This window comes from Notamacropus eugenii, chromosome 1 (assembly GCF_028372415.1).
Source record: "Notamacropus eugenii isolate mMacEug1 chromosome 1, mMacEug1.pri_v2, whole genome shotgun sequence".
Taxonomy (NCBI): Eukaryota; Metazoa; Chordata; class Mammalia; order Diprotodontia; family Macropodidae; genus Notamacropus; species Notamacropus eugenii.
In genome coordinates this window covers 165,434,015-165,449,483 of record NC_092872.1, presented here as the reverse complement: position 1 = coordinate 165,449,483, position 15,469 = coordinate 165,434,015, and the positions used below count along the sequence as shown (strand labels likewise).

General features: G+C 38.2%; 1 protein-coding gene across 1 annotated transcript in view; it reads right to left on the bottom strand.

Annotated features, from left to right (window-relative positions):
- Window positions 1-14,278, bottom strand: part of LOC140509776 (cytosolic carboxypeptidase 4-like) — a 45,070-nt gene extending 30,792 nt beyond the window's left edge. Inside the window, exons 1-5 of the mRNA XM_072617720.1 lie at window positions 14,076-14,278; window positions 9,474-9,639; window positions 8,021-8,088; window positions 2,785-2,901; window positions 228-823 (exon numbers count right to left, since the gene is read on the bottom strand). Coding sequence (XP_072473821.1) covers window positions 228-823; window positions 2,785-2,901; window positions 8,021-8,088; window positions 9,474-9,639; window positions 14,076-14,102 — 974 coding nt within the window. The 5' untranslated portion in view covers window positions 14,103-14,278. The remainder of the gene's footprint in view (window positions 1-227; window positions 824-2,784; window positions 2,902-8,020; window positions 8,089-9,473; window positions 9,640-14,075) is intronic.
- Between the last annotated feature and the right edge of the window lie 1,191 nt (window positions 14,279-15,469).

Below are 15,469 nucleotides of genomic sequence, written 5' to 3'. Positions count from 1 at the left end.
TGATCCATTTGATTATGATTATCTGTATGTTAGCATAGCAGGTTAAAATGAGAAATTAGACCCCAAGATTTCAGGATATTTCTGTTTTCTTAACTGTATCCCTTGTGTAGAACATAGGTGCTACAATAAAGTACTGTCCCATAAATGCATGGACTGTGAATTTTATTCAGAAAACCCCAAAAATTACTAGGTAAAAACAACAACAACAACAACAAAAGTAGCATCACCTTTGAATTCCACATTTACGTTCCAACATAGATTGGGAAAATGGTGGTGAGTGATGACCCCAGACATCTGGAAATGCTAATACCTTGAAGTCTGGCACGGATTTGGTTACTTCAGCTTTGGCTATATAAGTATAGGGATTGTGGAAGGGAATATCCATGGGATGCCTCTCTAGAAGCTTAGACATAGTTTCTGAGGCTTCACCAATCCTGATAGGACTGGAAAGGAAAGAATTCTTATTTGGACAGGAACACACTCCTGCACCCCAGGGAGGCTCTTTGAAGGATGCCTGGGTATTGGATTCTTCCCTCCTGAAGGAATCTTCTTCTTGATCATTTGATGATAGATATGGACCTGTTTTGCTAGGATCCCCCTCTTCATAAGTTATATCCCCAGTGGACTTCATTATCTTCATCTGCTTCAGAGGAGGGTTCTGGAAATTTGTGCCCCCTATTTCTGGCCCCCAGGGACTTTGGTCCCTCTTTTGGCAATGCCTCTTTGAGAATGTCTGAGTAGGAATATGGCAAAAGGAGGTGCACTGATGGGTTCCTGGATCCTCTTCAGAGTTCAACTCATTTCCAGATTTGGACTCAAGTTCCTTCAGATTTAAATAAAGAAGAGTCTATGTCATTATTCCTTATTATAGAGGTAGTTTAACATAGCAGATAGAAGACTGAGTTTAGAATCAAAATCAATCAACGTATAGTTATTAAGCATATGCTATGTGCCAAGTACTTTAATAAGCACCAGTAATATAAAGAAATGGGGGAAAAAAGCCCCTGCTCTTAAGTAGCTTATATTCTGATTGAGAAGAGAACATATTAATCAATCTCTCTCTCTCTCTCTCTCTCTCTCTCTGTATATATATATGTGTGTGTGTGTGTGTGTGCATGTGTGTGCATATGTATGCATGTGCATACATATGTATATACACGATCATGAATAACATATAGAAAAATAATATACCTGACACAGATAGCATAACTGCAAAGCATCCTTAAAAGGGAAGGATGAACTGGGTTGAAATCCCACCTATCCCATATACTATCTGCATGCCACTGAACAACTCATTTAGCCTCTAAGTGCTTCAATTAACTCCTTAAGACTTCTCTAGCAAGTCATACATGAACTGTAATCTTTAGTGCTGAAGGAAGATCCCCAATCATAGCTCAAGAGGTAGAGGAGACTTCAGAGGGTCTCTTTTCCAACTCCACCTCCCACTATCATCACCACCACCACCATCACTACCACACAACCACCACTCTAGGAGCTCCCTACGTTGCCAAATCACAGATCTTTTGCATATCTTCAGATGAGGAAACATATCAAAGGAAAATAAAAGAATATTAACTGTGCCACCATCTTCAGTTTATTAGACATAGCAGAGATCTTTGAAAACTTTTGGGCAAATGATGGGAAGGTTCAAAATATGGTATTTCATATTGTTCCAGCTCTTCTTCTGACCAATCAGCAGGTAATTTTAAAAGCTATGCCAAATTATTTTAAAAATGAAATATGCTGAAACCTCCCCATTAGCAAAGAACTTAATCAACTCTTAGGGTCTGGACTAAATTCATGAATTAAGCAGGGATATCTAAAGGATCAATCTTTGACTAAAAACAGGGCAAAAATCATATGCTCTGATATTTAATTAAATGGAAGATAGCCTTAAGTAGGGTGGGTGGAGATTACTGCTTTCATACATAACATTCTACCACTACTTCATTCCTAATTTTCTCCAATTCCAACCATATCTCAAAGTATGTTACTACTTTATTGGCCACTGTGAGAAAAAGTATATTGTGCTTAGGGAATGTTATAGCAGACTGTGATAGTTAATAGGTCTAAAATAAAGTTTCATAAAATCTCCAATAACTTCAGGGAATGACTTAAATTCCTGGGCAGAAGAATCTTCCATCTAGTTAGGAATGAGTTGGCAACAACTGAAGTTCCACATACTGGTCAAAGTATGTTCGGGATGAAATGGAAAGACTCCATATTGGACCAGTTCCTGGCATTAAGTGACCCACTCTGCATTGAAAAGAATTGGAAGGCAGAAGTGGAGGTCAATAATCATGAAGGACTTTCACAGATGAACTTGCAAAATGCTGCAGTTGCTGCCATGGATTATAGACAATGGTCTCACCAGAGTTTTCCAGAGCAAAGAGATAAAAGGGACCTCAAGGAAACATCTAAGTTGAATGGCTGGTTTACCCAAACTTTTGTTATTTTAACTATAGGATTAAGATTCTCCTATGCTATAAATAATCAGTTGTACTGCCAGTAGATAAAGAAATTGTGGGAGCTTGTTTCTTTTCTCCATATTCAGAAGCACTTTCATATTTGTAATCTTTCCATCCTTTAAAATTGATCTTTCCAGAATTTCCACTTGCCACCTAACTTTATCTCAATAAGATGCTAGGAATCCCAGAAACAGATTGCTAATGATGATCAATAATTCCCATCTGTAACCTCTGTTTGGCCTTCAGTGTCCTCTATATAATGATATATCATAGGTATGCAATGGCCCTCCCATCCCCAACACAGTCACATACATACCTGGAAATTATGAAAGAGTTCATGACACATTGCCTCATACTGTTTCAGCTCCTCTTCTGTCCAGCTAAGCACTGGTTTTGAGGTAAGTTTTTTCAAATCTGTTTCCAAGTCATCATCCTTTAAAAATAAATACAGCACAATTAAGGAGACCACAAGTATAGGTACTGGTGCAAACTTGCTAAGTATTCTTCACAATTGCAAAATTTTAATGCTTATCCCCAACCCTAGTAGGATCATTTTGTTGGTGGGTTGTTTCAATTTATCCAGCTCTCCATGACTCCATTTTGGGGCTTTCTTAACAAAGATACTGGAGTGGTTTCTTTCTGTAGCTCATTTTACAGATGAGGAAACAGAGGCAAAGAGATTTAAGTGACTTGGCCAGAGTCACACAGTTTGTGAGTGTCTGAGGTCACATTTAAATTCAAGTTCCACTGACTCAAGGGCCAAAATTCTTCAGTGATCCTAAATCTTGCATTTTCCCTGATAAATATTTCATCTACAATCCTTTAATTACGTTGGAAGCTAGCCTGAGAACCCTTTTTATGCTCCAAATATTCCTAGATCAAATTTCCCATTATATATTTAATTGAAGGTGAGAAGGAAAATAATAATATAAGTGAAGAGTCTGTATATTGAGATAATTAAGAAAAAAAGAAAATTCTGAAACTCAAAATTTAAAAATACAAACATTAAAACAAATCATCAAATGGGGGAAAGAAAGTAAAAAAGAAAAAAGGGAATCTTTGGGGTCTACCATACCTCTAAATCTAAGAAATATGCAAAGCTAATGTTTTGGGGTAGGGGAAGAAAATCAGTACCCTTTGCCTTTTCCCTACTATCTTCTTTCCCTTCCTAATCTACTTGACTACTTTTTTTCTAGCAAATTTCATGTAGACCACCACGAGGTTTTCCTAAAGATAATTTTATGGATGAGGAGATAGATGTAGCAGACCTAAAAGAAGCATGGTATGGTGGCAAAAGTGTCATGCTTATAGTCAGAGGTTGTTTTGTAGACTGGCTGTACCACTTTAATGCCTTTTTGACTTTGGCTAAATGACAACCTGTCTGGACCTCAGTTTCTTCATCTGTGAAAATTATCTGTTTTCACAGCAAATCTCATTATTTCACCCTATTCTCCCCTAACCTCCTTAAGGATGACTCTGTGAATAAATGGTTAGGTCATGGTTCTTAACTTTTTTGTGTATGTCAAGGATATTTTTGATAGTATAGTGAAGCCTATGGACACGTGCTCAGAAGGTAAATGGAAAGAATAAAAGAGGGAGGGGGAAGGAGGGAAGGAAGGAAGGAGGGAGAGAAGGAAGGAAGGAAGGAAGGAAGGAAGGAAGGAAGGAAGGAAGGAAGGAAGGAAGGAAGGAAGGAAGGAAACATTTCTTAAGCATTTACTATGTGCCAGATACTCTGGGATATGTCATCTGTAATAAATATATATTTATTATTTATTATATATTATATATATAATATTTACAAATATTATATCATGTGATCCTTTTAACAACCCTGGAAGGTAGGTGTTATTATTCTTTCCATTTTACAGATGATGAAACTGAAGCAGAGAGTAAGCAACTTGCCTAGTATCATAAAACTAGTTGAGTGTTTGACGCATTACTTCCTGACTCTAAGCCTAGCACTGTACCCACTGTGCCACTTAGCTGCCTTCTAGAATATGAACTGTTTAGTCATGTTGATGATAGTTCAATGAGGAAAGACTCTCTCTCTCTCTCTCTCTCTCTCTCTCCTCTCTCTCTCTCTCTCTCTCTCTCTCTCTTTCTCTCTCTCTTTCTCTCTCTCTCTCTCTTTCTCCTCTCTCTCTCTCTCTCTCTCTCTCTCTCTCTCTCTCTCTCTCTCTCTCTCTCTCTCTCTCTCTCTCTCTCTCCAATATGGGCAAAGAAATAGAAGGTATTGATAAGAATATAAACAGAAATTGTCAGTTGCATTAAGCTCCTGTCAGACTGACCCAGAACAACAGACAGTAGGTTCCACAAAGGAAACTGAAATATATTGATCAATTCTAGGAGGGTTAGCTATTCAAATAAAGGAAAAAAAGGAAATAGAATTCAAAAGCCTATAGAATGTGATGGCTAGAGCCTCTGAATGAATGCCCAAGTGGCAGGTTGGGCAGACCATGTTCTTTTTGCCCAGGAGAAGAAGTCATGAAAATAGAAACAGTCAGAGTGACTGATGAGTGAGTATCCATGAGCTCCACCTCCTGTATTTAACCCAAGCTGACCCACCCTAAACTAATGTGTTTGTAAGATACTTTGGCTTTCTTTGTTTAACGATACAAAACCTTACAACCTCTAGAGTCTGGGAACTGTATACAGTGGCAAATCTAGGTGCAGTTATATAGATAGCCTCATTTTCCTGAATAAAAGATGTGCATCTCGCAGGTGGCAAAAAAGTGGACCAAAGTTGTATACTTACATTCTTTTCTACATTCGATTTTATTTTATTTTTGGTTCCAAATCATCTTTCTCCCTCCTCCCTCCATTCACCTACTGAGGAGGCAAAAAAAATTTACAAATATATGTAGTCATGTAAAACAAATTTCCAAATTAGTCATGTTGGAAAAAGAAAGAAAGAAAGAAAATATGCTTCAATGCGCTTAGGCTATTAGCTCTCTATCTCAAGGTAGGCAGCTTATCTCATCATGACTCCTCTGGAATTGTGGTTGGTCAGTGTTGCGCTGAAATTCTTATACTCTTCATGTATGAGTGAACGTATCTAGACAATTTGGATATTTTTTTGTAAACACTGTAGCTATTGTCCTGAACTTAGTGTGAAAATTTGTCTATATTCCTTGAAGTCCTAAGCCTAGTTTGGATAACCCTGAAATAGATATCTAGTTGACCCCAACAAACATGCATATTATTGAAAAAAAATTTACTTTCTATAGTGCTTTAAGGCTTCCAAAGCATATTGTCCATAGTATTCAGATACGTCAATAAAAAGAAAGTTTCAACTTTAGGAAATACCTGTGGAGGGACAATGAGTTAAAAATTGTAGGCTAAAGCAGCTTGTAATATTTGTTTAGCAAAGAAAGTTTAGGATCAACTGGAATTTCTGAATGAATCTTTGAGGGCCAATTTCACATGAAATGAAAAAAAAACAGATCATTACCTTTTCCCTAAAATAAAGAATTTAAAACAATTTTATAAATGAGGGTCCGCAATAAAGAATTGTCTCAGAGCCATGCCTGTCTCAGCTACCAATATATTGACTAATTTTGACACTAAACAGCACCTTCTGTCACATGTACCTATTCAGAGAGGACAGATAGGAGAGAAAGAAGAAAAGGATAGGTCTGACTACCTGCCAAACATACAATTTCTGTCTGCATTTCTGTCTCTATAGGACCTTGGTTCCTATGCTGCACATATCATAAGGTACTCAGTCACATCCCCAGAACATGTGTACTTTCTGAGTGCACTACTTGACTTTCTATTTTAGAAGCACTACATAGATATAGGCTACTTAACCTTCCCAAGAAAAACAGATCAAAATGATTATTACAGCTTTCCAAGAAATGGAAGCCAAGGCACAGAGTCACCATACAAAGAGTCAGGTTTATTGCTGTGATCAGAATTAAGGTTTCCTTGGCTCCTTGTCCTGCAGTCCATATTTCTTACAGGCACCTCCAAGGAGATACAGCTTTTGGTTCCACTGAGAAAAATCTAGTCTTCTGGTCCTCTGCCTTACCTGAATGTACCCCACCCTAGAATCAATTTAGCTCTGATTTCTGGCATTCTTTCATTCATTCATCAAACAAATTAATCATCTACTCTGCAGAGAACTGTGCAAGTCACTGAGGGAGAAACAAAGTTAAAGATAAGATACAGTTTCTGGCCTCATGAAGTTTACAATTTAGTAGGGGGTTATGCCACATAGGCAAACAACAAAAACTTTCATTTCTCTGGTGGTCATGTTCATGCATAGAAATCTCATCTGCTATTTTGCTTGGCACATGTTGATGAATAGCTTTTATTTCCTGCACCAATTTGTCTTGTGCTTATTTCCCAGCTGGTTTTTGTTTATTTTATTTTTTTTAAGTTTCTCCTGCAGTTATCTGCAAAGCAGGAGCTCGGGATACCATCTGAAACATTCACGATGCAGAATGCAGCCATGCATTGACGCACTACTTGTCCCTCCCTATCAGATACAAGAGGGGAATGACACCCAGTGTCAAGCATTCAGTTACTGAAGAGCGAGCAGGAGGCGAGCTAGGGAGTGGCATTGATGAATGGTTGCTGTAGCTCAGCGTTATTCAAATAATTCAGCACGCACTCCATTGGCATGCACCGCCAAACCACAGTAAAGAACCAATTTGCTCCTGATGACTTCAGAAATGATTCTATTTATCAACAAAACCCTGAGAATACAGGGGTGTCAATAGCAGTTTAAACCCAGTGTCATTGCACTGAGGCGTTGCTCTAGATGTCTGCCACCAGTGTTAGCCAGGTGAGTGATGGTTATGATACATTTATGGAGAACTTATGGAAAAGTTCCTTGCAAGGATTTCATCACGTTTCCCCCCCCCCCCCAAGAATTTCATGAGGTAGTACATGCTTCATTTCTTTATTTTGCAGGTGATATTATTAAGGCAGATTGAATGTAGGGAATTTGCCTGAGTCCATTCTCTGAGTTGGAAAATGAAAAACAATTGTACATTTTACCTTCAGAGTTGCCACATCTAGAGGTAGCCCACTGTGGGACAATACCAGGTAGAGGATAAAGCAGAATGGCATATTTAAGAATAACAGATACTGTTAGGAAAGGGCGACCCTGAGTACCAAGTTGATTTCACCTTTGCCTTCTTTGCTTGTGTTGGATATATCTACTTAATGTCCAATGCGTTAAATGGTAGTTTAAGTAATTAAAAACTATTTTCAAACTAAATGTTAGTAAAATTATTTAAAACACTATGCCATGGTTAAGTGTCTACTGGAGACTCAAGCCCTTGTTCTCTAGTCTGATAGAGCCTGGGTACCATCGTACCAATTGGATGGCTTTTGTTGTTCCATTGTGACATTTCGCCAGGCATTTCAAGGTATTTGAAAAATACCAGCGTTGCTCAGCTTTAGCCAACAGCACTAAGCTGCCTTCTGTGACGCAGCCTATGACTTGGATGAGCAGAAATCTGACTTTTCTTGCAAAGACTGTGCCTCCCTTTGCAATATACAAAAAGAGAATCATTCAAACCGGAGATCAGTATACTTACTTCCTCCTTTGTTTCTTCAGAATCGGAGTCTTTGTCCTCCTCTTCCTCACTATCCTCTTCAAAATCGTCTACAGAGGAAAGAAGTGAAAAGGGTCAATGATTTTCATCTCCCTCTGGATTTTAGCTTTCGTAGAATGTTGGCATTCTTTCTTCACATAATTAAGCGATCTTTCTATACGTCTGTATCCCCTCATTCTCATCCCAAAAACCGCACTAACCCTCATTTATTTATGCACAAGTAAGTGTACCCTGCAACCTGAAAACAGGGCCTTTAATCAGCTACTAAACAGAGTCCAAATCCAACAGAAAACAAAGTACCAAATCTCTCTGTCCTTGTCTGAGAAGAAGGCAAGACTATCTCTTTCTCAGTATTCTTCCTGGCATTCTCACATCAAGGCCTGTCTATACACTGAGATTTATGGCCCTTTGCAATGTACAATAGATTGTTGCATGTGAATCACATGTCCAAGTTTATTTCCTGACTCTTCTTTTTAATCACCTGTATGACCTTGAGTAAATCATTTAGCCATGCTGGACCTCATTTTCCTAATCTGTAAAATGAGAGGGTTGAACTAGATGACTTCTAAGGTCCCCTCCAAATCTCAGTCTATCATGTTATGATCATCCTGTCTGTAACAAAACTATGGAATATTCTCAAAACCTTAGAAATACTTAGGACATCAAACTATAAAATGTTAAAGCAGGAAAGTCCCTTAAAAGTCACCTACTCCTACTTCCTCATTTTACAGATGAAAAGACGAAATGAATCAGCAGACAGGATACAGGTAAACTATGTCTAAAATAATTTAAGATAAAAGAGTTCCATGAAAGTTGGAATAGGAAAAAGAATCACTGGAATCTTCTAAAAATTAAATCAGAGATTTTCCAGGAGAGTCAGATATAGCAAAAGGCTAAACTCTTAAAAGACAAATCATTCTCACCTAGAAAGTCCACTTCAAGATAACCTTTTCAGTGATTTCATGTCACTACAAAACAGCATTGTAAGGTATTATATCAGAGAATTTGGAAGAGATTTCAAATCAGCTCAAATGTCTGTGTACAAATCCATATCCTTGGGTATGCTTGAGATTTTTATGACCTTTCCAAATAAGCAGAAAAATAGTAACTAATGAGGAAAACTCAAAAGAGTTTTGAATTTTAACCTAAAATATAGAAGAGTTTCAGATAGGTTGTGGTCTGTACCAGTGAAGGAAAGGGAAAGAGCCAATAACAGTGATATAACATATCCATTAAAATGCTTTTTAAAATTTTTAGTTCAGAACTATCTTTGCTTTGCCTATGGACTAAATTATCTTGACCAATAAAAGGAGTCACTTGTTTCATCCTTCAACTCTAATTCTCTGGGCCAGAGACCATATACAAAGCGAAAGTATAGGAGAAAGATATTAACACATGGAAAACCCTGAAGATCTTCACTATCCATTTAACTTACCTTCATTTACAGTGGATGATGATCCAGAGCTCATGCCCCCAGGAACAGAGAAGGAATAGCAGCTACTTGCTGTGGGCAAGGGCAGCGAACATTTGGGGTAGCATTTCCTCAGGATCTGAATTACTACTGAGAGGATGGCATCCATGCTTTGATTACCCAGGTAATTCTAGAAAAATGCAAGGTCACATTGATTAGATGGCTCCCTGTCAGTAGGGTCCAATGATTATGAAGGTACTCTGCTAAGTGGCTTGAACATTTGAAACACAGTATAAATATGGAAAATGAACACTGTTGTATAACTGGATCTCTATATTTTTATTTTCTCTGTATGATTAATAAGAATTTGTTCTAAAAAGCTTTTTGTTATCCAGAGACTGGGGGATGAGAAGACTTGTGCTCCCTGTTCCCTTTGGGAATAAGTAGATGATTTGGTAAAATTATTGCTCTTTTTTCCACCTGTCACTTGACCAAAGAAGAACAAGAAAATGACATATAGAGATAAAATGTAAATCAGAAAGTTAAAAAGAAAAAAGCAACAGCAAAAAAAAGCCATCAGCAAAGCGTAATGAAGTTTGTCAATCAGTCCAAGGACTGCAGAAGGTCTATCCAACTCAAGAATAGTAAGAAAGTATGCAAAAGCTTTGTACAATAAACAGAGCATGTGTGTGTGTGCGTGTGTGCACGTGTGTGTGTGTGTGCGTGCATGTGTGTGTGTGTGTAGTTATCTAAAAAGAACTCTTTAATAATGAGGATGGTGGTTGCATTTCCTCTGATGTACATGTCTTCTTTCAATTCAACAAAATCTTATTAAGGACATGCTTTACTTCTAACACATCATACACTGATTTTTTGGTTTGTTTTGCTGCTTGAGGGCAGGTACCATGCTTCACTGATCTTTTTACTCTCCCTTGCCACAGCCTAGCCTAGTGACTTGCACATTGGTAGTTACTCAATAAATATCAACTGAATTCAATTCATTTCAATGAAGCTAGAAATTGGAGAGAGAGAACATAACTGCCAGGAAAGTGTAAGGTAGTAACTAGTACCCAGAAAGGAGAAAACAGGTAGGTAATTAGGTCAACTTTTGTTGATAATTATATTTACCATTAGTGCCTTTGGACTGAAGCTAAGAAAGGACTGTTTATGTTTATGTAAATTATTAAGTGAATTATGCAATTGATAATTCAATATTCTAAATACTCAGCAGGTACTTAGGAAATACCTGTTTAGGAAACAGGAAAGCAACTATTTCATAATTAGAGGATTTCAGACTTACCTTAGAGATCATCCATCTTAGTTGGATTATAGGATCTTAGTTTTAGGTTGGAAAGGAGCCTTAGCGGTCATGTAGTCTAACTTCTTCATGTTATGGATAAGGAAACTGAGGCTAAGAACGGTTATGCCATCTAGTTACTGGCCATCACAATCGCCATAGCAGGTATATAATCCTTACACTAGAACTTGATCCTACTGAAAGACCACTGCTCTGCATACGTGTTGCTCAATGAAACAATGAATAGTCTACCATCCTTTTCATTATAATATCTGTCCTCTGGTGAACAGTGGCAGCAGTGATTTGCAAACATTTACTACAATTTATAGCTCCTTCTTTGGACCTTGTTATAGATACTTGTTCAGAATGAGGAAATCTTCTTTCAGACTACTTTAAATTATTTTGTAATTTTAGCTTCAACCTCTTTCCCCAAAACAGTGACTCAACCACATTCTAGTAGCTTTCTCTCTTGCTTTTCCTCTAGGGATCCTAACATAATTTATCATTAAGCAATTTTTTAATCTATCAAACCATTCTCCATCTTCTTTTCATGCCCATGAACTCCAAAATCTAACTCAATGCCTAAGCTGCAAAAATATATTTGGTATTTTTCTTTATACTACAGTCTGTTTCCATGGTGCCAAACATGTAGTTGACCTTCAGCAACACACAAAAGTGTGGCCCCAACCAGATAAAAATGTAATTGGGAAATATTTTACAAAATAATTAAAAATATAATAGAACACAGAAAATGTCAATATTTTGGTTTTCTAAGTCAATATGTGGCCTTTAGAAATTTTCGTTTATGGTTTAGTGGCCCTAGTTTCTATTGATTTTATCACTACTAGACTAAGTGAAAATGTGCCACCTTGAAAGAATGAGGCAAGGTCATTCAATATGATAGACTCTGATAGCAATAGTCACAGCTTGGAAACCAGAGGGGAGAGACTTCAAGTACACATAAATGACCCTTTGAATTTTTCAGTCCCACTAAGCCCTGTAGTTCATTTTACCATCAACAAGGTCAATAATCTTCATGTAAATACAGTTCAGTTAACCAGATTGTGTCAGCACTTTCTCTGGACTATGGCCTGACCAGTCTGGCAGAATAGCATCCTGTATGTGAGCATATTTGTAACCTCTTGTGGTATAATTATCAGGCCACAGTGGCATGGGGCCCTTCATTGCTTGCCACTCTTCTACCATTGTAGTAAAGATAGTTTCGTTTCTATCCAGGAGGGACATCCCTTCAGATAGAAAAGTGTCATTGTCAACGAGTGAGAGGATGTCAAATGTCAAACCTGTCAACCTTCAAGGTATGCCTTTTTGACAGCTCTCCTGTGGTATATTACACACACACACACACACACACACACACACACACACACACACACTCTGTTAAAGTTGTCATTTTATTTTGTCTCTGACCTTAAAAGAGATTCATGTTCTCACTTCTTACATGTGCTTGTGGATAGAAGTTGTAGAGTGTGTCATATCCTGTTTATTCACCAAAGATGATTCCAGTATTTGCGCCTTTGGGGAAGTATTTGCTAGGCTTGGGTTTGAGGCCATATGAACCATGGCTATGACGCAGAACTGGGGAAACTTGTCAAAGCCAGCTGCTTGCTAGTACAGTGCTAATGTAATGCAGTCTGTGTTCAAATTCTGCCTCTGTTCCATATCACAACCAAAAAGGCGGGGAGGGATTTATGGGTAACTTAGTTTAATTGAAGGGTCAGAGATGATCTTCCCAAGAGACTGTACTAAAGGATGAATATTTTCCTGCTTTCTTTTGACCTTCCCTCCATCTTTTGTCTTCATCTTGATTCCAGCTTTATCTCCCCCCCTCAGTTGTCTCAAAACCACATGTGTACAATTTGGATTCTGTATCTGTTTCCTTTCTTTCACCTCTGATTGTTTTCTGACAGTGAACATAGATGATCCAATGGAATAAACAGCATGCAGCTAAAGTATGCACACCAAAGAAACTCACAAGCTGTTAGTCATCAACAATAATGAAAATATTCCATGGGGGACTGGAGTAGTTAGAACCTTGGGACACCACACACTAACAAAATACAAGGTGGCCCGCGAAAATCCAAAGGACTACTTCATCAAGTGAAACATCATGTAAAATATAGCAATCATGTGACAGAGGGAAATCATGGTAGCCGTGGTGATTGATAAAACAAAGAAGCAATCGCAGGCAGAGAATTATTTATGCTTTCATAGTATTGTACTGTAAGGGTAGGTTTTTTAAGGGAAAATTCCCATAAGAGGCTATGTTTGGAAGACAGTATTCTCTTTATCTAATGTTGAGTGTGTACAGGCAGAAACAAAGTGAAGGGAGAGAAGGGCCTCCAGAGAAGAGCAAACAAATTGATGAGGGATGTGGAAAGACTGACTAATTAGGAAATGTAAGTGAAGCAAAACAAGTCTTTTTTTTTCTTTTTCTTTTTGCTACATGTTATGTCCAGATAAGATACAAATAACAGGCTGAAAATATTTAAGAGGTCCAAAAACCACAGATGGAGGTTTAAAACTTAGACATAATTTTAGAGATATTCATATGAAGTTAAGAAATATTAAAGTAAAAGCTTATCAGACACTTTCCCTAATCCAGAAAAAAAAGAAAGAAAGGAAAGAAGGAAGGAAGGAAGGAAGGAAGGAAGGAAGGAAGGAAGGAAGGAAGGAAGGAAGGAAGGAAGGAAGGAAGGAGGGACGGAGGGAGGGAGGAAGAGAAATCAATCAGATTTGAATCCATTTGAATAGGGGCTAAAATCAAGAGCATCTTGCCAAAGCAGAATTATAGTCTTAAAATATATTTTCAGACCTTGCCTATTCCATTTTTTGGTCCTGGAATCTGATAGGCTATACTATATAAATAAGAAGAACCCTGTACTTGGAAGAACATTTGTTTTCAAGTCCTGGCTATACCATTCACTAGCAATGTGACTGTCGGGCAAGACATTTAACTACCACAAACATTATTGGGTTTAGATCTGGAAAGGACCTGAAAAATCATCATCTAAACCCTTCCTTTTACAACTGAGGAACCTGGGGCCCATGGGAATTAAGTGATTTGCCTGAGGTCACACAGAAAATGAACTAGAATCCAGGACTTGAACCCAGGTTCTCTGACACTGGCCGCAGTGCTCATCACCTAATACCAAAGCACTGATCAGTTTTCCCATTTGTAAAATAAAGACAAAAATCTCTGCATTATACACTTCACAGAATTGTTATGAGATTTATATGAGTCAACATACGTAAAACACTCCGAAATCATAAGTTGTTATGTACACGTGAACTCATTTTGCCACATTTACCTGAGTGGTAGTAAAAAGGATCTCCATTCCCTGTGCCCCAAGGAAGGCTTCTCTGCCAGACTGGATGTTGGTGATATGCTTGAGGCAGATCAGGATAGACCTTCGGATTGGAATGAAGTCATTGGAGGTATCATGGCTTTGCCAGTCCTGGTGTAGTCTGAGCAATCCATTGAGATAGCCTCTATTCACAGCCCTTCTGCTGTTTGACTCTGAAATCAAAAAGAGAAGGCTCCATCAGTTACGTGCTCCTCTGGACCAGACCTGCTAACTAATTCATGGGCATTCAGAAGAGAGGCAGCTTTCTCGCAGCACAGTAATATGCCCTACAGAGATTTTACAGACAAAAAAGGTTTCAAGGCACAGGGCTCTACTAAGTTCCTTTAACTTCACATTCTCAAATCATGTCTAGCATCACAATAGTTTGTACTTTTTTTTTTTTCTAATGTATATGTATCTCCGGTCCCAAAGCCCATGTGTATGGGATTTTCTCCTTATTGGTGGAGATGAAAGTCCTACCCTACATGGAGGATGGGGTAGAGGTGGCAAGAAGCAAGAGATTTATTTCTCAGTCAGTCCACCTTTGAGACTCTTCAAGTCAGTCTTCTTCAACTATAGCATTGACTTGGCTTCCAACTTCAAAATAGAAGGTGGAAGAGACCAACCCTGCTTCAGCTGAAGGAAAAGACTCTAGGAAGACATGAAATGGTAATCTTCATCATGTCCCCCTAAAGACTTGCTATTCTAGAGACTTTGGGGAGTTCTTGGTGTGAGATCCAGGATGCTGTCCTGGTGGAGCTGAGTTACCTTGATCCCAATGGGAGAGCTCCTTCACTCTATGTACTCTGGTATTTATTCTCCTTTGTATATCTTCTCTGATTTCTGTTCTGCTATGATTTGGATAAATGAGGGTTGGGTTTGGGTTTTTTGGGTTTTGTTTTGGTTTTGTGTTGTTTTTTTTTTTTTGCCAATTCTGTATGTGTGTTCATTGTGGAATTGGTCTTAGGGGCGAAAAAGGTCAAGCCTTGAATATAGAGTTAAGTGTCTTCCTTCCCTCTAGAAATGACAAAGCAATCCAAAGTTTGATAGAACCTGATCATATCCCTACATGGTATGGCCTGGTACCTGCCCCTCTCTCTGAAGAAAGCAGAGTGGTAGCCTCTGGCACCAAATCGCTTGCTTCCCCTCCTGGCAGGAATGAAAATCTCTCTTGAAAAAGGGATAGAGAAGAGGTTAGAGTTGTCTATTCTGTCTCACTTTAAGCCACACACAAGGACAGAATCTCCACCACACATGGAACCTCACTACTGATTCATATACATATATATGTATAAATGTACATATTTTTTCCATCATAATGTAATTCCTTTGTAAGTGGGAATATTTTAAGTTCATTG